Below are 26126 nucleotides of genomic sequence, written 5' to 3'. Positions count from 1 at the left end.
TTATTTAAAAAAAATTAAATAGTTTTGTTCCCTAAACAGACATCCTGGCTATACAAGACAACATTATGAATATTGAGCATTGGGAGTCAGCTAGGTGTGAAGACCATAGTTTATATAATCCAAGGTCTCATCCCGGCTGGGCCATCATGTATTTATGTGGTTGTATACCACTTGTAGTGGTACAGTCTCTCCAGGCCTTGTTTCTCATTCATAAAACAGAGAAAATACAGACTATTTATGCTCTTTCTATGGTGTTTGGTGAACAGGGGTTTTAATAGCCTAAGAAAAGGTCAAGTATGAGGCATTTAATTGTTGTTCTTTAGTAACTAAGTCATGTCCAACTCCGCAACCCCATGGACTGTAGCTTGCCAGGCTCCTCTGTCCATGGGATTTCCCAGGCAATAATATTGGAGTGGGTTGCCATTTCCTTCTCCTGGGGGATCTTCCCAACCCGGAGATCGAATCTGTGTCTCTTGCATTGCAGGCCAATTCTTTACCACTGAGCCACCAGGAAAGTCCATGAGACATTTAAGCTTTTCTGAATCTGAACATGAAACCTGTATTGGCATGTAAGTAAAATCTGAGGAAACTTTCCTGAGGCTGGGAAGTAAAGATTCAGTTACAATACTAACCTCCAAGAAAATCAAGGAAACAGTTTAAGGCTGAGCCTTAGTTAGAAGTCTTCTATGGATGAGGACTGCTCCTGTGTTCTAGAACTCTTAACTCATTTTGAAAGCCAACCGCTCAGTTGTGGATTTAGAGAAAATACTAAAAGCACCAGAAACAGTATATCTGTTGCTCTGCACATTGTTGGGGAAACTACTAGCAAATTCCATTTTTACTCATCTTTCTGCCCTTGGAAAATGTTATCCCTAAGGAGAATAACACGAATAATTAGAGAATTGGAAAAAACATATACTTCTGGTTCATTGACTAAGCTAAAGCCTTTGAATGTGTGGATCACAACAAACTGGAATATTCTTCAGGAGATGGGGATAGTAGACCACCTTACCTGCCTCCTGAGAAACCTGTATACAGGACAAGAAGCAACAGTTAGAACTGGACATGGAACAATGGACTGGTTCAAAATTGGGCAAGGAGTACGTCAAGGCTGTATTAATGTCACCCTGCTTATTTAACTTATATGCAGAGTACATCATCCGAAATGCTGGGCTAGATGAATCACAAGCTAGAATCACAATTGCTGGAGAAATATCAACAACCTCAGATATGCAGATGATACCACTTTAATGGCAGAAAGGGAAGAGGAACTAAGGAACCTCTTGATGAAAGTGAAAGAGGAGAGTGAAAAAGTTGGCTTAAAACTCAACATTCAGAAAACTAAGATCATGGCCTCCAGTCCCATCACTTCATGGCAAATAGATGGGGAAACAATGGAAAAAGTGACAGACATTTTTTTCTTGGGCTCCAAAATCACTGCAGATGGTGACTGCAGCCATGAAATTAAAAAGACGCTTGCTCCTTGGAAGAATAGGTATGTCAAACCTAGACTGTTTTAAAAAGCAGAGATGTCGCTTTGCTGACAAAGACCCATATAGTCAAAGCAACGGTTTTTCCAGCAGTCAAGTATGGATGTAAGAATTGGACCGTAAAGAAGACTGAGTGCTGAAGAATTGAACTGTGGTGCTGGAGAAGACTCTTGAGAGTCCTTGGACAGCAAGGAAAGCAAACCAGTCAATCCTAAAAGAAATCAACCCTGAATATACCCATTGGAAGGACTGATGCTGAAGCTGAAGCTCAAATACTTTGGCCACATGATGCAAAGAACTGACTCATTGGAAAAGACCCTGATGCCTGGAAAAATTGACGGCAAGAGGAGAAGGGTGTGACAGAGGATGATGATGTTGGATGGCATCACTGACTCAATGGACATGAGTTTGAGCAAACTCAGGGAGATAGTGGTGGACAGAGTGGCCTAGTGTGCTGCTGTCCATGGGGTTGCAAAGAGTTGGACGCCATTTGGCAGCTGAACAGCAACAAGGAGCTTTTAACCATGTCGTATTTTCTGCTGACTTCTAGAGTGGTATTTCAAACCAAGATGGATTTTCTGGGCTTCATCTGAGAATTTATAGCCTTATTACCTTTTGGATAATTACCTGAATATAGGTATTATCCTACTGAGTTTGCCTTTTGTCATGTTTAAAGTTGAACTCTTCTTTTCTGGAACACTGCCTCTAAATCTTTCCCTTTTGTTTTCTGCCTTGTTAATGGCATGGGCCCCATAATCTATAAATGAAATCTGACATTTACTATAGATTTCTTTCTCTCTTTTTTACTTTCAGGCTTCAGTGTAAGTCATTTCACCAAGCCTGTAGATTCTACCTGTGACACAGGTCTCGAATTTGTATTCTCAATCCTCACTGCTAAAGCCTCCAAGTTCAGGTTTAATCCAACCTAAACAGTGCTACCAGTAATTTTTACTTAGTATTCAGTTTTGATCCTGTTACTTTCTTGCTTTAAATCTCTCAATGACTTTCCATTCTTTACAGAATAGAGTACAAATTTGTAGCATTACAGAGATACCCTTCATATAATCTGGGCTCTGTCTCTTACTTCAATTCTGACGCTGTTCCTCCTAAATCTAATTTTCCCATCTCCTCCTACCATTTATATTTGCTTTCTCTCTCTCTTTTTTTTTAATCTTTCTTCACAAGTGTTTGGGGTGTTTGTGTGTTTGTATGTGTGTGTGTATTGGTAGAATCTAGGTGGTGGGAATATGGGTGCTCACTACACAATTCTTTGAATTCTTCAGTATACTTGAAAATGTTAATGTATGCACACATATACTATTTAGAAATGGACACGCATACCCCTTTATGTACGTTTATAGACTGTATCTTCTAAGCTGTCTGAGAAAAGGAATTTTTTTCTCAAGTCCTTTGCACAATACCTGAATATTTATGATGTAACCATTTCCCTGTGTTAAATTCCCTTTGTTCGAAATATCTAGGGTGGTTTCTCTTTGTCAACTAGACTCTTAGTGGTATACCTTCTTTCCATACCATATAAGAAATTTAGAATAATTTCAGTCTACTTAACTCCACTTATGTGCTGTCATCGTTCATATTCTAGTTCTATCATTGTATCTTCAATTCCATAAATTAGATTAATTGTTATTTTATATAGTCATTGTTGGTTTACATTTATTTTCTTTGTACATCATTTCCTCATGCTTCTCAGACCTTCCTTCATTTTGTTTCTTTTTCTTCTTAAAGGTATAGACTTTAGAAAGATATTTTCTCTGGTATATCATTCTAGGTTGGAATTTAATTGCTATCAATAGCTGTAAACTATTATTTTATGTCTTCTGGATTGCCCTGTAGTTGAATAGGCAGCTACCAGTCTAATACTTAAACTGTGCTGATATTCTGCCCTTTCTCCCTAGATGTTTTTAACAAGCTATTTGTCTACAGTGTTCTGTATAATGGTATAGGTTTCCTTTCATTTGATCTGCTTGGGATTTGTTGGGTTCCTGAATCTGAGATTTGTGTGTTTCATTGATTGTGAGAAGTGCTTAGCCCCTCTCCAATATTGCTCCTCCTCTATTCTCTCTTCTCTTTCATTTTGTTGCTCTAACTAGACGAATAGTAATTTCTTCAAGTCTTTGCTCATTTCTGTAATAATTTCTTTCTGCGTGTCCAGTTTGCTCTTGACCACGTATATTATATTTCTAATTCTGCTGTCCATCTATCTATATACATATATATATATATATATATTTTTACTACTACAATTTATGCTTAGTTTTGTTAATCTTTGACAGTCTCTTGCTTTAGTCATTCTTTTGATACGTTTTTAATTTAACTTTACCTATAAAATATACTTTTTCACATTTTGTGCAACATAATGACAACAAATGAAATCTTTGCTATGCTACTCCTAGTTTTTTCCTCACTCGTGGTGAATTTCTTTTTCTGCCTGTACTTTGTGATTTCTAATTGTTGTACATTTTCACTGGAACTTTACCTGTGGGAATTATTTTAGTGCCTGGATTTAAAGTGCCTTCTTTCAAAAAGGATTTGAATTTGTTTCTGTAAGATGCCTGAAAGCATTAATCTGAAGCCAATTAAAATCAATGCTTAGTTTTGGCAGGGTTGCATAGATAGTATGGTTTCCTGTGTCAAACCTGTATGAGAGCAATAGGAATTTTGTTTTTTGTTTTTTAAAGAATATCTATTTCCCTTCCCCCTAGTCACCCCAAGCCAAAGGCAAGTCAATAAATTCAGCTGTTACGGATGACAACTTTGAGGTTCCTGTCTTTAATCATGTTTTTCCTGATCTGACTACTTTGTAAGAGTCCTTAGGCCTTTTCTTGAACTCTTATTAAAATCCAAGCTTTCCTTTATTAGGATGATGAGAACCCAATAAGTACTTTTGTTCAGAAAAGCAAAACCATTCTCAGAAGCACAAAGGTACAAATGTCTACTTATATCTGTCCTGGAATTCTGTCACATGCATCATGAATGCACTGCCTCCTCCCTAGCCCCCAAGTGCAAGTAAGTCTGAGAAATCTTGCTTTTTTGTTTTTATATTCCCCTTAAGCTGCCTCTTATTTTAAGCATGAAAGAAGGAGATTACACATGGAGTATTAAGTTAGTCAACCTACCTTGTCAGGTACTTAAAGACTTCAAATATTTGCTAGCTAATTTATTTGAGGTGTTTTGTAGCACTGTGATTTTTTTTATAACTGTTATCTCTTCTAGAGTTATTTTTGTGGAATTATAATTTCCTAGAATGTTTTCCAAAGCTATCACACACACAAAAAAACAGTTACAGGCCAATATCACTGATGAATATAGACACTAAAATCCTCAATAAAATACTAGCAAACCAAATCCAGCAATACATTAAAAGAATCATACACAACGATCAAGTGGGATTTAGCCTAGGGAAGCAAGGGTTTTTCAGTATTCACAAGTCAATCAGTGTGATACACAACATTAACAAATTGGAGAAAAAAACTGTATGATCATCTCAATGGAAGCAGAAAAGACTTTTAATAAAATTCAACATCCTTTTATGATAAAAATTCTCCAGAAAATGAGTATAGAGAGAACATACTTAAACATAGTAAAGGCTATATATGGCAGTCCCAGAGCTAACATCATACTCAGTGGTGAAAAGTAGAAAGCACTTCCTCCAAGATCAGAAATAAGTCAAGATTCTCACCGCTTTTATTTAACATCATTTAGGAAGTCCTGCTGCTGCTGCTGCTAAGTCGCTTCAGTCGTGTCCGACTCTGTGCATCCTCATAGATGGCAGCCCACTAGGCTCCACCGTCCCTGGGATCCTAGCCACAGCAATCAGAGGGAGAAAAAAAAAAGGAGTCCAAATTGGAAAGGAAGAAGTAAAACTGTCACTGTTTCCAGATGACATTGTGCTATACATAGGAAATCCTAAAGATGCCACCTAAAAATGCTTATCAATGAATTCAGTAAATTTGCAGGATATACAATTAATATACAGAGATCTATTGCATTTCTATACATTCACAATGAACAATCAGAAAGATAAATTAAGGAAACAGTCCCATTTACCATTGTATCAAAAAGAATAACTAAGGAGGCAAAAGACCTGTAATTCCAAAAACTATAAGATTCTGATGAAAGAAATTAAAGATGACACAGATAGAAAGATAAACCCTGTTCTTGGATTGGAAGAATCACTATTGTTAAAATGACCATATTACTCAAGGTAATCTACAGATCAGTGCAATCTCTTATCAAAATACCAATAACATTTTTCACAGAACTAAAACAATTTTAGAATTTATATAGAAACACAAAAGTCCCTGAATAGCCAAAACAATCTTGACAAAGAACAGAGCTGTAGAAATCAAGCTCCTTGACTTCAGACTATACTGCAAAGCTACAGTTATCAAAGCAGTATGGTACTGGCAAAAAATCAAGGGAATAGGCTAGAAAGCCCAGAAATAAACCCATATTCTTATGGTCAATTAATCTATGACAAAGGAGGCAAGAATATACAATGGAGAAAAGACAGTCTCTTCAGCAAGTGGTGCTGGAGAAACTGGACAGCTGCATATAAAAGAATGAAATTAGAACATTGTCTATCGTCATGTACAAAAATAAATTCCGAATGGATTAAAGGCCTATTTAAATCCAAAAATGTTAAACTTCCAACAAGAAAACAGGCAGAACACTCTTTGACATAAATCATGGCGATTATTTTTTGGAACCCTCTTGTAAAGTAAAGGAAATAAAAGCAAAAATAAACAGATGAGATCTAACTAAAAAGCTTTTGCACAGCAGAGGAAACCATTGATAAAACAAAAAATGTATTGAATGGGAGAAAATGTTTTCAAATGATACAACTAATAAAGGATTAATACCCAACATACGTAAACAGCTCATACAGCTCAATGCTTTTAAAAAAATTTTAAAATAGCCCAAAGAAATGAATAGACACTTAGCCAAAGAAGAAATGCAGATGGCCAACAGGCACATGAAAAGATACTCATTATTGCTAATCATCAGAGGAATGCAAATCAAAACCACAAAGAGGTATTGCCTCACATCTGTCAGAATGGCTATCATCAAAAAGCCTATAAAAAAACAAATGTCTGCAAGGAGATGGAGAAAAGGGAATCCTTGTACACTGTTGATGGGAATGTAAATTGGTGGAACCACTGTGGAAAAAAGTATGGAGATTTCTCAGAAATAATATGACTCAGTAATTGCACTCCTGGGTATATATCCAAAAAAAACCCAAACCACGAATTCAAAAAAAATGCATGCACCCCAATGTTCATAGCAGCATTGTTTATAATAGCCAAAGTATGGAAACGACTTAAGTGTCCATTCTCTGATGATAAAGAAGCTGTGGTGTGTATATGTGTGTGTGTGTGTGTGTATATATATATAATGGAATACTACTCAGCCATAAAAAGAACAATTTTGCCATTGTAGTCACATGGATGGACTTGGAGGACATTGTGCCAAGTGAAATAAGTCAGAAAGATAAATACTATATGATACTGCTTATATGTGGAATTTAGAAAGTATGACAAATGAATATAACATAAAATAAGCAAAGTTGTTGCTAACAGAGAACAAGCTAGTGGTTACCAGAGAGGAGAGGAAAGTTGGGGGAGGGCAGTGTAGGTGTGGGAGAATGAGGTACAAACTATTGAGTGTAAGATAAACTCAAGGATATATAATACAATGCTAGTAATTACAAATATTTTGTAATAACTGTAAATGAAAAGTAACCTTTAAAAATTGTATAAAAGTTAAAAAAAATTTTAAACAAATAAACTAGAGAAAGTAGCAGGTTGAAAGAGAAAACAGCTAAAATCTAAAGAATACAGCACAGTGTTTTTCTAACCTCTAAATGAGTAAAAAGTGGGCTTTATAAAATAAGACATTTCTAAAGTTGAATTTCTGATTGGCTTATGTATACTTGTGACTTTTGCAAATTACTTAGTCTCTCTGAGTATGCTTTTTTATTTGTAAAATGAGGTTATATTACAAAATTTGTGAGTTCCTTTGGAGATTAGATGGCAGAAATATCGGCTGCTTAACTGAGCCCTGACACGTAATTTTATTGAGCCCTACGTTTTAGCCTAAGCACTATTCAGGATTTATCTTCACAGTAACACCCAATTTGTGGTTAGATAATTATAACACAGATATTAAGTATCTGATTAAGATTACACCAATAAGTAACAGTCACAGGGTTTTAACTCAGACATTCTGACCTCAAGAGCCCAGACTTTAACCATTGTGTTCTTTGTTTTTTTAAATTTTATTTGTTTATTGGCTGTGCTGGGTCTTTGTTGTTGGTTACGGGCTTTCTATAGTTGGGGCAAGTGAGGGCTAGCTACTCTTTGTCTTGGTGTATGGTCTTCTTGTTGTGGAGCACAGGTTCAGTAGTTGTGGCACACGGGGCTTATTTTCCCTGTGGCATGTGGAATCTTCCCGGAACAGGGATCGAACCTGTGTCCTTTGCATTGATTGATAAGTGGATTCTCAACCATTGAACTGTCAGGGAAGTCCTCCAGTGTGTTATTTCTTATGTTCTTAAAATTCTTTTAAAACTCAAGATGTAATTTTCCGTGGAAACAGTATTAGACATTATAATATTACAAATTGACCAACTGATAGAATGAATGGCTATTTCAGTGTTGTGGACAACATGCTTTAAATGTGCGAGAATTTCTTATTTAGTATTTTTAATAGTTTATAATCTAGTTTCTATGTAAATGCTTCCAGAGACAAGGGATTTTATTACATTTTTAAGGTAAACCATTTAATTTTTAGATAACTCAAAATATAAGGAATTTCTCTTTTTCTGTGATAAAAGTTTTGCTATCGCTACCTTTACCCATTGTTTCTAACTCTCTACCCTAAGAGAAGATTGTGAAAGGACAGCTTCTTTCATAATTTTTTAAATGTTTAGGCAAAAATCATTTCTCTTTCTCACTGTAGGCTAAACACCATCAAATATTTTATAAGTAATACATTTCCATACATGTCTCTAATGAGGACCTTTTAACTCTGATTTCATTCCAGTTCTTTTTAAAAATGTGCTTACTAGAAATTAACTTTATGTACCAGATTTTTTATAATTTTTTTCCCAAGAGTCTTATATCAGTTATGTTTTAAAAAAAGGGAAATGGAGGAGAAAACGTAATTGTTCATAAATCTGAATATACTTTTTAGTCATTACTGTAACGTGCATTTGATTTATGTATTCAGCAAACACTTGTACACTGACTAGTTCTAGTTAATGTTTATTGGATTTACTATGCACCCTGCCCTTTTCTAAGCTCTTTACACATAACATTTAGTCACAATAATTCTGTGGGGCAGAGGTCATATTCACTATTTAACAGATGAGAAATATGAATGAAGCACAGAGCTATTAGATAATTTATCCCATATCTCATGGTTTGTACTAAATCTCAGGGCCCAAACTGAGATTCAGACCTAGGCACAACCTCTGAAGTGTGTGTGGGGGGGTGTGTTTGTGTGTATAGTTATGTCTTAATCTAGGCTACTTTAACAAAATACCATAGGGACTTCCCAGTGGTCTAGTGGATAACACTCCACTCTACAAATGAAGGGGGGCCTGGGTTTGATCCCTGGCCAGGGAACTAAGATTACACATACCACAACTAAGCCTGTGAGCTGCAACTCCTGAGCCCACACACTGCAGCTAGAGAAGCCCTTGTGCAGCAATAAACACCCAATGAAGCCAAAATAAATAGTAAATAAAAATATAATAATAATTAAAGGAACTACTTCTTAGCAATTAAAAAAAGAATTTAAACAAAATTTTAATTGTTTTAAATTCTTTTTGTTTAAAGAATTTAAACAAAATACCATAGACTATGGTTTTTAAACAAAATACCATAAACTAGAAATTTGTTTCTCATGGTTCTGGAGGCTGAGAACTCCAAGATTAAGGTGCCAACATGGAGTTACAATGATGGCCCTCTTCCTCATTTGTAGACATCTTTTCACCATATCCTTACGTAACTAAGGGAGACTACCCTTATGACCTCATTACTCCTGAAAGCCTCACCTCCCAAGTTCTCTCACATTAGAGGTTCAACATATGAATTTTGGGGGTGAACAAACATTCTGTGAAATATGTTTAATAGTTCTTTTGTGTGCCTGAAAAATTATCTACCTTTTATAGTGGTTTTAAGTGTATGTCACTTATTAAAAAAATCAACTTTCGGAGCAGTTCATTTGTAATATGAGAATTTAGTAACAATAAAAACCATTCATGAATTTCAATCCTAGTTAATAACTCTGACTCTACCTATTTCCTGATGTGTAAAGCGTGCCTAATATCTGTCTCAAATGGTTGTTTTTCTTAAAGAATTAATATGCATGTATACACATTTGTGTGTATAAATTATACTGTTAAATATGTAAGTATACACACAGAGTCTAGGACACTTGTTTACAGGACTTACAAACAGCTAAAAGGTAGCATAGCACAGCAATTATTAAGCTAGACTTTGGAACAGAACTGACTTACTAGCTGTATGACCTTGGGCAAGTTTCTTAACTTCCCTGTGCTGTAGTTTTTTTTCTGTAATATAGATATAATACTTGTTACAGGGTGGTTTATGAGGCCTAGTGAGTCAAGAAAGTCCTTAGATCAGGACTTACACCTTGTAAAGTAGCTATATAAATTATAAAATGGTATTATTTTGTATCAGTATATAACATAGTATCTGTATTTTTGTAAGTTCATTAACTTGGTGTGGATAAAACACAAAATAGTGAACTTCAATATGAGGAATTTTAGATATGTGGTCAAATTATTAGATGTGTTTCAACAATAATGGATTATCAAGAATAATTAGAATGTTGTATTTGAAGTTTTTGTTTTTGTTTCCAAATAAAAGTACCATGGTATGCTTTATGAAAAGCAGTGGACTTAAATATTTGGTCTTCCTACACCCCCTACCATCATAGTCGAAAATAAAATGTGAAGGCTTTATGCATACACTTAGATTATTACTTAATTAATGCTAGTATGATATTTGAAGTACCCTTAGTCCTGTTTATAAGTAATTATTTTAGTAGAGTTTGTTTGAGAATGCTTTATATTTTAACTAATCAGGTAATAAGTAGGGAATTTAGTTTAATTGTTGAACAGATTAGTCAAAATGATTTAATTATAAAGTAATTGTGCTAGTAAAACTTTGAACAGTGATTAAACTCAGCTTCAGACTCAGGATAGTCACTTCTATAGTATCCTTGGCAGGTGGTCCTACAACTCCACTTGAATATTTTCCTGACTTAAATTCTCATGTTATCTGTAAGCGTGAAAGTAAAGTTGCTCAGTCGTGTCCAACTCTTTGCGATCCCATGGACTGTAGTCTACCAGGCTTCTCTGTCCATAGGATTTTCCAGGCAAGATTACTGGAGTGGGTTGCCATTTCCTTCTCCAGGGGATCTTCCTGAGCCAGGGATCAATCAAACCCAGGTCTCCTGCATTGCAGGCAGACGCTTTACCCTCTGAGCCACCAGGGAAGCCCATATAATAAATTCTCATATTATCTGTAAGCATAAGGAGATTCTATTTAAATGACTTTAAGCTTATCTCAAACATTATAATTCTTTATTCTTTGAAAATATTAACTTGCAATTTTAAGCAGCAATTCATCCTAGTAAGTAATTTTTAATGTGCTGTTTGACTTACAGATTGCCCACGGACTCCAGATACTCCCAGTAGTGACTCTCGTTGTTCCACCAGCAATAATAGGTTGATGGCCTTACAAAAACAATTGGATATAGAACTTAAAGTAAAACAAGGTGCAGAGAACATGATACAGATGTATTCGAATGGATCCTCAAAGGTAAGTACAGTAAATAAATGTAGGCGTATACAGTTGATTCTTGTTATTCACAGATTTCCCCATGTGTGATTTAGCCTACCTGATAAAATTTATTTGAAACCCAGAATCAGAATTTGTGGCACTTTCACAGTCATTTGTGGACAGGGTACAAAGGTATAAAAAATTTATCTGATGTGAATGTTCACAGTCGATGTGAATGAAGTGATACTCTTCTTGTTTAAGCTCTTATACTGTAAACAAGTATCCTTTTCATGGTTTGTTGAGTACTACATTTCTTGCATTTTTTGCTTTTCATAATTTTACTGTTTAAGCACTATATTAGGATTTCTGAAATCTCTTTAACCTCCAAATTTATAAGTATTGACAATAAAACAAGTTGGAAACTAAAGATTTCTAAAGTAATACTTTCTAAATTGCTCATTTCTACCAAAATCAATCAGTACAACTTTTTTAAGTAGAATTGTCCGAGTAAAGGGTGCAGAGGAACTGTCCACAGAAAACTGCAACTTTTCTGTAAATCTATAGTTGTTCTGTTAATAAAACAAAATTTATTTAAAAAGATTTAAGCTATAATGAGTTTTCCATCACTACATACAGATCTTTAAGAAAGAACAAATGAAAAGAGAAAACATTCTATTGTTAATGATTGGACTCATCTTTGGGTGCTTTAGGGCATCTGGTATGGACATGTTACTCCTAATTGAAAACTAGTGTTATAGGGAGCACTTGTTATTAATGGGAGTGTGTCCTTTTTCTGAGATGTAATGTGAAAGAGAAAATGTTAGGAACAACCAAACCAGTTTAACATGAAGGTCCTTTCCAATCTAAGGTTTTATAGTTTTATAATTTTCAAAAAGTTTTAGAAAGGTGGATTTATCATAAAATCCACCCTTTTACTTTCAGCTTATTTATTTTAAAGATTTTTGTCTCTGTGAATTAGTTTCTTCCATATTTTAATAGAGATTTCATAATTTCAGAATAAAAGTGAGTAGGAATTTTTTTTTTTTTTTTTAAGTTTAGCAGGAATTTAAAATTGGGGGAAGAGAAGGGGACAGTGGGCGTCTTTGCTTGGAGACATGTACCTTACCTGTGTGTGTGTGTGTGTGTGTGTGTGTGTTTATAAATAAGATTTTTTTAAGCTTAAGTGTGAAAATTAGTTTCATTATGTGCCATATTTCAAAATAATTTTAAAATTATTTTTAGAGAAATGTATTGTTCCTACTTGATATATTATTTACATGATTTAATACTTAATAGTATACTACTTCACTAACTTTGAACTTTTATTATGGGGTAGTAGAGTTGATTTTTCTGTGTTATTATTTTTAGTATTGATCATTAGTTTGGGTTTTTGTTTTTGTTTTTTTCCCACTTGTATCAAATGTTATTTGGGGCTTCCTTTTTAAAAAGCAAATATGGTGTTCTTGAAACTGTGAATGCACCATATTATGCTGAGTGTTTTGAAATGAAAACATTCTGGAGTAAACTTTTAACCTAGGGTTGATGGATTAGATTAAGAGATTGATGAATCCTTGAAGTTATAAGAAAATTGTAGCCTGCCAGGCTCCTATCTCCATGGGATTTTCCAGGCAAAGATACTGCAGTGGGTTGCCATTTCCTTCTTCAGGGGATCATCCTGACCCAGGGATTGAATCTGCATCTCCTGCATTGGCAGGTGGATTCTTTACCACTGAGCCACCAGAGAATCCCCATATTCTGATACATAAGATGAATAAGAGGATGAATAAGAGTGCCACAGGTTTCGCCGTACTCTCAAAGTGGTCTGTAAGCAACACCCTCCCTTTCCCAAATTTAATAGATTTATGGATGTATTAAAAGGAAAACATAACTTATAATAACCACAGGTTGAAAAATAAAGAGGCCTGTGAATAGAATCTGATAAAACAAATGGGTAATTTCCATTTGTTTTTAATTAGCCTTTTATTTTTGATTAGATTCATTAATTTGAGAAGGGGTCAAGTTCAATATCCAGAGCATATCAACAGCCATTATAGTCTTTGAGATAGGTCTGTGAGTTATTCTTGTCTAGATTTGGTTCTAATAGTAATAGTCATCAGTTCTAGCAGTTATTCTCGATGAAAAGCCATGAACTAATGGGGAAATATCTGAATCTCCAGAAAGGCACAATAAGACTTTTTCTTTTTTCCTTTTCCCCCACTGAAAGAACTTTAAGCAATGAGGTATAGTGAGAGGTGTAGCTAGCATAAAGACAAACCAGATTATAAGTACTTTGTACAAAATTAAGCAGTTGAAATTCTATCTTATAAGATGTGTGGAGCCGCTAAAAGACTTTTAGCAAAGAAAATATGTGTTCAGATTTAAAATTTAGATAGTTCACATCCATCTTCCTCAGACTTGAAAAATTAATGAGAGGGTCAAGTCTACAGACAGCAAGTTTAAGGAAGCTTTTGTAGTAGTTCAGGTTAAACATGCTTAAAGCCTCTTACAGCACCAGTAAAAAAAAGAAAAAGACAGAGTCAAGCAGTTTTGGTAGAATAAATATTATGTACTGTCTGGATATGAGGAAGAAGGAAGAATCAAAGATAATTCTTAGATTGGTTATATGAACAGACTGATAAATGGTAGTATCCTTCACAAAAATAGGTATTTCTTAATGAGGAGCAGATTTAGGGATAGGTATGACTAATTCAATTAGGCAGTAGATAGTCCCCTTCAGAATTTTGCTTATTTGATTCTGTGATACAGTTTTTACCCCTGTGCATGTTAGAGCCTGAGTTGTCCTTTTGAAAGGTAAGTCAGATATTTTCACATGCTTATTAAAAACCCTGCAGGGACTTTCTAGTAATTTTAGAACAAAATCTTACAAAAGAGTCCTTACTGTGATCTGCAAGTTCATACATGATTTACCCCTGGCTACCTTCCTACCTTATCTTCTAAAACTCTCTCATTCGCTCTCATTACACTCTAGCCATACTGGCGGCTTTACTGTCTTTTGGACATACCAAGCACACTTACCTCAGAGCCTTTGCATTTACTGTCTCTGCCTAGATAGCTCTTCTCCTAAGTACTTTCATGGCTTTCTCACTTCATTACAATCTGTGCTCATATGGTACCACTTCGAAAAGTTCTTCATTACTATCCTATGTAAAATAGCACCCCCTGCCTCTCTTTATCCCTTTCACTGCATCACCTCTACCTGAAGTAATACACAATTTCTTTATTTTCAACATTAAAATGCAAATTCATGGCTCTTAAATAGTACATTGATTTTCAGAATAATTTCTGAGGGCTTGATAAGACATGTTGAAGAAATGTTCCCTATTCTTATATTCAGATGACAGACCAAGGTGTTCATTAATATATTGGATTATTTCTAGCCTCTACCACTTTTGAAAAAAAATGCCTCTACGTTTTTTCATTCTCTTTCATCATTGAAAGTACCTGGCCATCTATCTAGGCCTTCCTTTCCCAGTCTTTTAAAACAGATAGCCAGTGGGAATTTGTATGACTCAGGAAACTCAAACAGGGGCTCTGTAATAACCTAGAGGGGTGGGATGGGGAGAGAGGTTCGAGAGGGAGGGGACATGTGTATACCTATGGCAGATTCATGTTGCTTGGCAGAAACCAACAAAATTCTGTAAAGCAATTATCCTTCAGTAAAAAATAAAAATAAAGTTCACATATTCCAGTCTTATATATACCAAGGGAACATTTCATGCAAAAAAGGACAGAAATGGTATGGACCTAACAGAAGCAGAAGATATTAAGAAGAGGTGGCAAGAATACACAGAACTATACAAAAAGATCTTCACGACCCAGGTAATCATGATGGTATGATCACTCACCTAGAGCCAGACATCCTGGAATGCGAAGTCAAGTGGGCCTTAGGAAGCATCACTGCAAACAAAGCTAGTGGAGGTAATGGAATTCCAGTTGAACTATTTCAAATCCTAAAAGATGATGCTTTGAAAGTGCTGCACTCAATATGCCAGCAAATTTGGAAAACTCAGCAGTGGCCACAGGACTGGAAAAGGTCAGTTTTCATTAGAATCCCAAAGAAAGGCAGTGCCAAAGAAGGTTCAAACTACTGCACAATTGCACTCATCTCACACACTAGTAAAATAATGCTCAAAATTCTCCAAGCTAGGCTTCAACAGTACATGAATTGTGAATTACAGATGTTCAAGCTGGTTTTAGAAAAGGCAGAGGAACCAGAGATCAAATTGCCAACATCCACTGGATCATCAAAAAAGCAAGATGGTTCCAGAAAAACATCTATTTCTGCTTTATTGACTCTGCCAAAGCCTTCAACTGTGTGGATCACCACAAACTGGAAAATTCTTCAAGAGATGGGAATACCAGACCACCTGACCTGCCTCTTGAGAAACCTGTATGCAGGTCAGGAAGCCTCAGTTAGAACTGGACATGGAACAACAGACTGATTCCGAATAGGAAAAGGAGTACATCAAGGCTGTATAATGTCACCCTGCTTATTTAACTTCTATGCAGAGTACATCATGAGAAACGCTGTGTTGGGTGAAGCACAAGCTGCAATCAAGATTCCCAGGAGAAATATCAGTCACCTCAGATATGCAGATGACACCACCCTTATGGCAGAAAGTGAAGAGGAAATAAAGAGCCTCTTGATGAAAGTGAAAGAGGAGAGTGAAAAAGCTGGCTTAAAGCTCAAAATTTGGAAAACTAAGATCATGGCATCTGGTCCCATCACTTCACAGCAAATAGCTGGAGAAACAGTGGAAACAGTGGCAGACTTTATTTTGGGGGGGCTCCAAAATCACTGCAGATGGTGATTGCAGCCATGAAATAAAAAGACACTTATTCCTTGGAAGGAAAGTTATGACCAAGCTAGACAGCATATTAAAAAGCAGAGACATTACTTTTGTCAACAGAAGTTCGTCTGTTGAAGGCTATGGTTTTTCCAGTGGTCATGTATGGATGTGAGAGTTGGACTATAAAGAAAGCTGAGTGCCAAAGAATAGATGCTTTTGAACTGTGGTGTTGGAGAAGACTCTTGAGAGTCCTTTGTAGAATGCGGAATGCTAATTACTAATAGTCAACTATTTTATCTAGTCTGTTAGGCTGTGTGCTCAGTCACGTCTGACTCTTTGCAGCCCCATGGACTGTAGCCCGCCAGGCTCCTCTGTTCATGAGATTCTCCAGGGAAGAATACTGGAACAGGTTGCCATTTCATTTCCTTCTCCAGGGGATCTTCCTGACACAGGAATCAAACTCACATCTCTTGCATCTTCTGCATTGGCAGGCAGATTCTTACAACTAGTACCATGTGGTCTGTTAGGTTGAACCAAATGAAATTGCTATTTGTTTAGTTAAAATCAGTCAGATATTGGCATGTTCTTATGGTTCAACCTATTTATATAAAATTTTTCTCATAATCTTAGGATAAAAATCAATATTTTTGTAATGTATAAACCAAGTCTTATGCTTTGGATCTAGCTTTTCTCTTGCCTTGAATGTATTAGGTGCTCAATAAATAAGTCCATTGAATGCCTGAGAAAATACAACTGATAGTAAAAATTCATTGAATGCTGGAAAGCATTAGACTGACATTCAGTAACTGTCAATTGCCTGTGATAGGTAACATCCAATATCACTTTTAAAAACCTTTTTCACACTTTAGCATCTGTGCAGATCTTTCAGAAGTCCATGTGGAAAAATCATTTACCTTGTAAAATGAAATACAAATACTTGTCTTTGTGTGTTAAATTAAAATAGTTAAGAAGAGTATTTCTAAAGAAGTAAATGACAGAACTACTGTTTACAGATAGTGATAAAAGTAATAAGAGGAATAGCTTATTTGAAAAGCCTAGTATTTTAAAAACACTTTACCTAATATTTATACTTTTACATTAGAACTTCATTAAAATAATATAATTAATCATTGTTTTTATTCCTCTAAAAGACAACGTTTTAATGGCAATCATGCTAGGCAATATAATTTTAGTTTTATCTAATGCTTACAGCAGCTCTCTATTGTAGAGAATGGTATTCCTATTTACATGATTTCTTTAGGAAAGCTATATATCCCATTAAATTAGAAGTTTTGAAGTATTAATATTTCTATTATTTTAATCTGGTCTCAAAGAAATAGAAAAGTTATTTTGAATCTTTAGTCTGATTTTCCTCCTGGATAACAGAAGGAAATTTTAAAGTTTTTTTTCATTTTAAACTTGGAAGATTAATATGTATATTCATAAAAGCATATATAATGAGTCATAGACAGCAATTAGATTCAAACTAATGTCCTTAATGGTAAAGCATAGTTTTAAAAAAGTATAGTGTGTGTGTGCACGTGCATGCATGCACAGATACACACACACATTTCATGTAAATGAATATTTAAAGGACTTAGTAAACTATTTAAGCCCAGCTCCTTAATGTGAAATCTGAATATTTTATTTAATAAACAACAAAGTATGACCAGATGCTCGTTCCTAAATTATTAACTGTAGGAATAGGAGAGAAATGAAAGAAAAATTCATGTATTTGCTAATTGCTTTTGCCTTCAATGCATGTTAACCTAGTTCGGTGTTTAACATGATACATTTTTCACTTCACTTTTTTTTCCTTATATATATTGTCTCTCCCATCATAAATATCTCCATTCTCCCCTTTATTCAGTGTCATGATATATTGTGTGTGTTTGATTTATTGAAATGATGCTGCACATCTGATGCTTGTCTCTTAGCTTCTAGTATTTTCAAATTAATACAGACTGCCTTAGTAGAGATGTGTAAACAATATGAAAAAATTGGTCTTTCCTATGATTGAGTGCTTTCTAACTTGATGCTTAGTTGTATTTATCATTCCTTTTTTTTTTCTTGTAGATTGAAGCATACTAGACTTTGACAGCTAATATAACTAACTAGGAGATGGCATTAACTTCTGTTACTTGTCTCATGACTTAAAAAAAAAAAAGAAACCCTATATTGGTTACTGTGGCTGCTGTAATCAGTTAACAAATTCATTGGCTTAAAACAACTCAACTTTATTATGTTATAGTTTTATAATTGAGAAATTGGAAATGGATTTCACATTCTGGAGTATGTAGGAGAAAGTTTGTTTCCTTGCCCTTTTTAGCTTCTGGAGGCTGCCATGTTCCTTGGCTCATGGCCCTATTCCTCTGTCTTTGAAGCCGAAAACAGTGGCTCCTGTTCTTCTCACATGACCTCCTCTTCTGCCTTCCTTTTCTACATTTAAGGACCCTTGTGATTACATTGGGCCCATCTGACTCTGTATTTTAAGATTGGGTGATTGACAGCCTCAGTTCTATCTGCTATCTTAATTCCCCTTTGACATATAAGGTAACAAATTCACAAAGTTTGGCGGATTGCCGCATGGACATCTTTATGTGGATTGTTATTTTGCATACCACAGTTCCTAAAATGGTAAGTTTTTTGTGATTCAGTGTTACCGGAACTTGAATGAGAAGAAGGACATTATTTCACTTAATTCAGGCCCTTTCTTGAAGTCTTGAGACATATAACAGAAGTTTATTCAGTAAAACTAACTCCCTAGCTTTTAACTAATGGAATTGTTTTTCTTATTTTCCATCCGATCAGTTTGATAGTTTTTGAAAGTAAATATATCTACAAGTATATATATTATAGTACTCAGAAATATATTCTTTTGATCTTTGTTTTTCACTTGCTGATATCATTTGATGTTACTTAGAAGTTATAAAAATGTTTTATTTGTCTGTGTTTCTGCTTACCTTTTCAAACTTACTTTTCATAGGATCGGAAACTCCATGGCACAGCTCAGCAACTGCTCCAAGACAGCAAGACAAAAATAGAAGTGATACGAATGCAGATTCTTCAAGCAGTCCAGACCAATGAATTGGCTTTTGATAATGGTGATGGAACAGATAAAATTGTCATTTCTTACCATTATGGGCATATATAGTACTAAATTAATTTTATATAGGAAAGAAGTGGTGGTTCAGAATTAGGGAGGAAAGAGGCATACTGTTTTTTATCTTGAGTTTTTATCTTTGAGTTTGGGTGGCAAAAATAAAAGATTGTGTATTTTAACATTGTGTCTGTTAAGTGTTTATTTACTTCAATGTTTATTGATTTTTAAGTACTAACTTTTCTTTTAGAATAAGGATTACTTTCTTTTTCTTGAGTTTTAGTTACTATGTATTAGAAAGTCAAATAAATGGTTCAATTAAGTTTTCTTTTTCCCCTTCTTTAGCCAAACCTGTCATAAGTCCTCTTGAACTTCGAATGGAAGAATTAAGGCATCATTTTAGGATAGAGTTTGCAGTAGCAGAAGGTGCAAAGAATGTAATGAAATTACTTGGCTCAGGAAAAGTGACAGACAGAAAAGCACTTTCAGAGGTAATTTTAAATAAAAATTTTAGCTTAATAAATACTCAAAGAATATAATTATTTAAATGATAATGTTATCTTTTCCCTTTGTAAGGCTCAAGCAAGATTTAATGAATCAAGTCAGAAGTTGGACCTTTTGAAGTATTCATTAGAGCAGAGATTAAATGAACTTCCCAAGAATCATCCCAAAAGCAGTATTATTATTGAGGAGCTTTCACTTGTTGCATCACCAACACTAAGTCCACGTCAAAGTATGATATCTACCCAAAACCAATATAGTACCCTGTCCAAACCAGCAGCACTAACAGGTATGTAGCATATATCTTCCTGATTTTTTTTCATGCGTTTTTAGTCTATATTTGGTTCTGATTTAATAATAATGAATAAAAATGTGTTTATACAATTTTTAAGTATTGTGGTGAGATAGAACAGAATTTATTATTTTAACCATTTTAAAATAATGGTTAATAACATTTTAATAATAACCAGATAATGGTTAATAATATTTAATAATATTTTAAAATAATCAGAATTCATAGGCATTTAGTATACCCACACTAATTGTACAACTCTAACCGGTTTCTGGTTCTGGGATATTTTCATCACTGCATAGGGAAACCCAGGACCCATTAAGTAGTCATTCCCAATTCCCCCTTTCCCCTCAACCCCTAGCAGTCAAAGTTGATTTTCTGTTTCTATAAATTTGTCTATTATAGATGTTTCCTATAAATAGAATTTTATAATTTGTGGCTTTCTTTGTCTGATTTCTTTCATTTTTCTGTACTGTTTTCAAGGTTCATTCTTTTTAAGACATATATCAATACTACATTCCTTTTTATAGCTAAATATTCTGTTGTACAGGTATATGTCTGGTTTTATTTATCTGTTCATTAATTGATGGACATTTGGGTTATTTCCACCTTTTGACTACTGTGAATAGTGTTTCTGTGAATTTTTGTTTGCAGGTTTTTGTTTGAACACCTATTTTCAGTTATTTTTAGAATATACCTAGATGTATAATTACCAGGTCATATGGAAATCTTATGCTTATATTTTTGAGGGACCATCAAACTATTTTCCATAGGGACTTCATCATTTTACATTTCCAACAGCAAAGCATGAGGGTTCCCATTTCTCTGCATTCTCCTCAACAACACTTGTTACAGTAAGTCTCCTAGATACAAACATGTTCATAAGTCCAATTGTTTATAAGTCTAACAAAGTTAGCCTAGGTTACCAAACACAGTCAGTTGTATAATGCTGTACTGTAATAGGTTTATAATGCTTTTCACACAAATAATACATAAAAAACAAAACATTTTTAATCTTACAGTACCTTGAGAAGTACAGTCGTACAGTACAACAGCTGGCATACAGGGACTGGCATCAAGTGAACAGGCAAGAGAAGTTACTGAGTGGAGAAGGGAAAGGGGGTGTGAGATGGTAGAGTTGAAGATTGTCAGCAATAGGAGATGGAAGGCAAGCTGCTATTTCACTCACGCCTCATGTTGATGGCACAGGTTCTGGTTCTTTGCTGGATTCAGTTCTATCTAGCTCCTGGAAAAAATGATTCAGTGATGTTTGTTTATGCTCAGCCTCTCAGTCATGTGCAAATCTTTGCAGCCCCATCAGCTGTAGCCTGTCAGGCTCCTCTGGCCAAGCCAGTGTCTGGTTAGTAGCTCTTGTCTTTTCTCCTCATAGATGACACCATAGCACAGGATTGCATTCTGAATGGTTGTTGCAACCTTTCATGTACTGTTCTATGTTCAAGTCCTGGCCTCAAAAACTAATAGTGCCTCCTCACATAAAGAAAATCCCCTTGCCATTTCCTGCAGCATGAGTCTCTTCGGTTCTTCAGTTACTTCTTCTTCCTCCTATCTCTGTTTGTCCTTTCTCTGGGCCTCCAATTCCAATAGGTCTTCATTAGTAAGCTCCTTATATGGAACAACAAGTTCAGTGAAGTCATCCTCTTGCAGATTTAGCTTAAAATAATGATATTGTGCTACTGTACTCTATATAGTGTGTGCATGCTAAGTCACTTCAGTCGTGTCCAGCTCTTTGTGACCCTATGGACTGTAGCCCGCCAGGTTCCTCTGTCCATGAGATTCTCCAGGCAAGAATACTGGAGTGGTTTGCCGTTCCCTCCTCCAGGGAATCTTCCCAACCCAGGGATCGAACCCACATCTCCTGTGTTTCCTACATTGGCAGGCAGATTCTTTACCACTAGTGCCACCTGGGAAGCCACTCTATACAATACGGGTACAGAAAAATCACAGTCACTTGTAGAGGATGCATACACATGACGGTATACCCCAAACGCGTGAGCTAACTTATATAAGCATGACTGGACATGAACACATGTTCACATCTTGGAAAGTTCTCAACTTGAAGGTTCATTTGTGGGGAATTTACTGGATTTTTCCTTTTTTTAAAAAAATTACTGCCATCTTAGCTTCATTTTTGAAAGTGTGGTAGTGGTAGCAAAGTCTCCAACTATTTTTGTAGATTTGCTTGTTTTTCCTTTCAGTTATATAAGTTTTTGGTTCATATGTTCTCAGGCTCTGTTGTTCAGTGCATATGTTTATAATTTTTTATCTTCTAAATGGATTGACTATTTTATCAAAATGTAATATCCTTTTTCTACTGTAACAATTTTGGATTTAAAGTAGTCTATCTGATGTTAGTGTAGCCATTCTAGCTCTCTTTTGGTTACTGTTTACACTGAGTATCTTTCTGTTCTTCCTCTTTCAATAGATATATGTCTTTGGTTCTAAAATGAGTCTTTTTTAGACAGCATATAATTTTGTCACGGTTTGGGTTTGTTTATTTTAATCCATTCTCAGTCTCTGCCTTTATTTTGAACAGTTTAATCCATATATGTTTAAGATAATTACTGATAAGGTGCAGTGCAATTCTGATGCTGACTACCCAGAGTTAGGTCAAATTTCATAGGTTTATGGCACAGTCCCCCACAAGACTGCCTTCACTTCAGACACAAGCTGCAAGCTTGGGGTTTCCCCAACCACTCACACTTCTGACCAACTGGCTACAAATTTAGGGGTTCCTACTACCACCTCAGACAAAGTAATTCCATGGAACAAGTCACAGAACTCAGAAAAGCTCTATGTTTATAAGTAAAATTTTATTATAAAGGCTACAAATTAAAACCAAAGAAGAGACAATAGGGAGAGATCTGGCAGTTTCCCTGCTGTCAATATGCATCACCCTCACAGAACATCAATTTCTGTTTTTAGCCAGTAATAGCTCTGACTATTCAGAATTTTTATTGTGGCTTTATTAGTGGGTTGGCGAAAGGGTTTGTTCGTTTTTTTCCATAAGTTGGCTCTAGTAGTACTTAATTGTCTTTAACTTCATTGGAAAAAATTTTGTTGGATTGTATTGTGACAGCTGTCATATCAGCATGCATTTTTTAAAAACTTATCAAAATTAATGAATTTTTGTGTAGCCATTTTAATATTGAAGGGGGCAGGAAAGAAGTAACATTTTAGCGTGTTATGCTTTATTATTTCAAGAAAGGTAAAAATAACAACTGAAACACAAAAAAGAAAAAAAATTTGTGCAGTGTATGGAGAAGGTGCTGTAACTGATGGAATGTGTCAGAAGTGGTTTGATAAATTTTGTGCGGGAGATTTCTCACTGGATGATGCTACATGGTGGGGTAGACCAGTTGAAGTTAATAGCAATCAATCAAGACATTGAGATCAGTCAATAGTATACTATGCAGGAGACAGCCGACATACTCAAAATATCCAAATCAAGCACTGAAAATAATTTCCACCAGTTTACTTATTTTAATCACTTTGGTGTTTGGGTTCCACGTAAAGTAAGCCTTCTGGTCTATATTTCTGCATGCAATTCTCTACTTAAATGTAACAAAAACGTTCTGTTTTTAAAACAAATTGTGATGGGCAATGAAAAGTGGATACTGTACAATAATACAGAATGGAAGAGATCATGGAACAAGTGAAATGAACCACCACTAACCACACCAGAGGCCAGTCTTCCTCATAAGAAGATAATATTGTATAAATGGTAGGATTAAACTCTTTCCAGAAAACCAAACATTTAATTCCATCAAGTACTGCTCTCAGTTAGACCAACTGAAGGAAGCACTCAATGACAAGCATCCAGAATTAGTCAAAAGAAAATGCATTATCTTCCATCAGGATAGCCTAAGACCACATATGTCTTTGATGACCAGGCAAAAACTGTTACAGCTTGGCTGGGAAGTTCTGATTCATCTGCCTTATTCCCCAGACATTGCACCTTCAGATGTCCATTTACTTCAGTCTTTACAAAATTCTCTTAATGGAAAAAAAATTCAATTCCCTAGAAGACTGTAAAAGACATCTGGAACAGTTCTTTAAAAGATAAAAAAATTTTGGAAAGATGGAATTATGAAGTTGGACTGAAAATTGGCACAAGGTGGTAAAACAAAACAGTGAATATATTGTTGAGTGAAGTTCTTGGTGAAAATGAAAAATGTGTCTTTTATTTTTACTGATAAAAAACCAAAGGAACTTCTTGACCAACCTAATACATAGGAGCGAGTGATTGAATCATTGGCCACTTGATTGAAATCAGTCTCTAGACCCTGACCTTTTCCAAAAGACCATAGTTCTGACTGATATGTGGGTCAAAACATGAGCCCTCTAACCATATAGTTGGTCTTTGTGTTATAGCCAGCCCCCATTCTGGAACTGTGCACAGGCCTACTGTGAGTCATTTTGTTAGCATAAACTCACATGTGGTCTGAGGAGTCCACCATGAATAACAAAGATACTGCTATTGCTAGGGAACTGACAAGGGTTTAGAAGATCCCTCTTAAGAACCAGGGAAATAAACCAGCGAAATTCATTATTATGGAACAAAAAGGCTTACTTCTACCATTTTCCTATTTGTTTTCTATAAATCTTCATCTTTTTTTCTGAATTCTTTTGCTTTCTTTTATGTTTGATTGAATTTTTCTAGTTTACCTTTATTTTATTCTTTCCTTGACTTCTTTTCTGTATATTTTAAAATTATTCTTAGTGGTTACTCTAATGATTACAGTTAATATCCTAAGTTTATAACAGTAGGTCACAAAAACTCTGCTCCTATACGTCTGTGCATCCTCATCATTATATTTTTGTTGACATAGAGTATGTCTTTATGCACTGTGTGCCCATTTGATTAGATTGTATTATATATTATATTACAATTATTGTTTTATCCGTGTCTTTTAAGTCATAAAGTAAACATGGAGTTACAAACTGAAAATATATTAATAGTGATACTGGCTTTTTAATTTACCTATGTAGTTAGTTTTACTGATGCTATTTTTTTTTTTCTATGATTTCAAGTTACTGTCTAGTATTCTCTTTCATGTCAATCTGGATGATTTCTTTAAGTATTTCTTCTAGGAAGATCTGCTAGTGATAAGCTCCCTTAACTGTTGCTTATTCTAGAATCTTTTATTTCCTTCATTTTTTTTTTCTAATTTTATTTTATTTTTAAACTTTACATAATTGTATTAGTTTTGCCAAATATCAAAATTTTTTGAAGGTTAGTTTTGCATATATAGCATTCTTGGTTGACAGGCTTTTTCTTTCAGCATTCTAAAAATATCATCCCAGCCCCTCCTGGCTTTTATGCTATCTGATAAAGAATCAAGTTTTAATCTTATTGAGGATTTTTGGTAACTAATGATTTGCTTCTCTCTTGCTGCCTTCAAGATTCCCCTTTTTGTCTCTGGTTTTTCACAATTTGATTATAATGCATCTCAAAATGGTGATTTCTTTTGAGTTTATTCTACTTGGATTCTTTGAGCTTCTTGATGTGTAGTTTCATGTCATTCATCAAATTTGGGATGCCTGTGCATGTGTGTGTGTGTGTTTATTACTTACTTTAGAGATTCACATATGCATATTGAACTTAATACAATCTGTGATCATAGTATATACTCTCTTCCAAATTAGTTGCTGACCCTTGAGTAACGCAGGCTAGGGATGCCAGGCCTCTGCAGTCACAAATCTGTATATAACTTCAATCAACACCCACATGTCTTCAGATTCAACCAACTGTGGATCATAGAGCACTATGGTTAAGTATTTAGTGAAAAAAATTCACATGTAAGTGGACTTGCTCAGTTCAAAGCCATGTTGTTCATTTCCAATCTATATCTTCTAGTTTTGTTTTTACTTTAAAGAGCAAAAAACTTTAAAGGTATAGGTGATCCATGTTTGATTGAATTAGTGCATATGGGATTACAGATATGGAAAACCTACTATGAAGTTACATGCACATTTTTGACTCTGCAAATGGTCAGTGTCCCTAACTCCCACATTGTTCAAGGGTCAACAAAGTATTTTTTTCAAAAAACAAAACAAAGCATTGTCCTTTATATC

General features: G+C 35.0%; 1 protein-coding gene across 4 annotated transcripts in view; it reads left to right on the top strand.

Annotated features, from left to right (window-relative positions):
- PKN2 (protein kinase N2) overlaps nucleotides 1-26126 on the top strand; it is a 134788-nt gene that overhangs the window by 59732 nt on the left and 48930 nt on the right. For all 4 annotated transcript variants that reach the window (XM_027536642.1, XM_027536643.1, XM_027536644.1 and 1 more), the window contains 4 exons: nucleotides 11211-11365; nucleotides 19124-19241; nucleotides 19583-19728; nucleotides 19814-20027. In XM_027536642.1, coding sequence (XP_027392443.1) covers nucleotides 11211-11365; nucleotides 19124-19241; nucleotides 19583-19728; nucleotides 19814-20027 — 633 coding nt within the window. The remainder of the gene's footprint in view (nucleotides 1-11210; nucleotides 11366-19123; nucleotides 19242-19582; nucleotides 19729-19813; nucleotides 20028-26126) is intronic.

This window comes from Bos indicus x Bos taurus, chromosome 3 (assembly GCF_003369695.1).
Source record: "Bos indicus x Bos taurus breed Angus x Brahman F1 hybrid chromosome 3, Bos_hybrid_MaternalHap_v2.0, whole genome shotgun sequence".
NCBI classification, from domain to species: Eukaryota; Metazoa; Chordata; class Mammalia; order Artiodactyla; family Bovidae; genus Bos; species Bos indicus x Bos taurus.
This window is presented reverse-complemented; position numbering and strand designations above follow the sequence as displayed.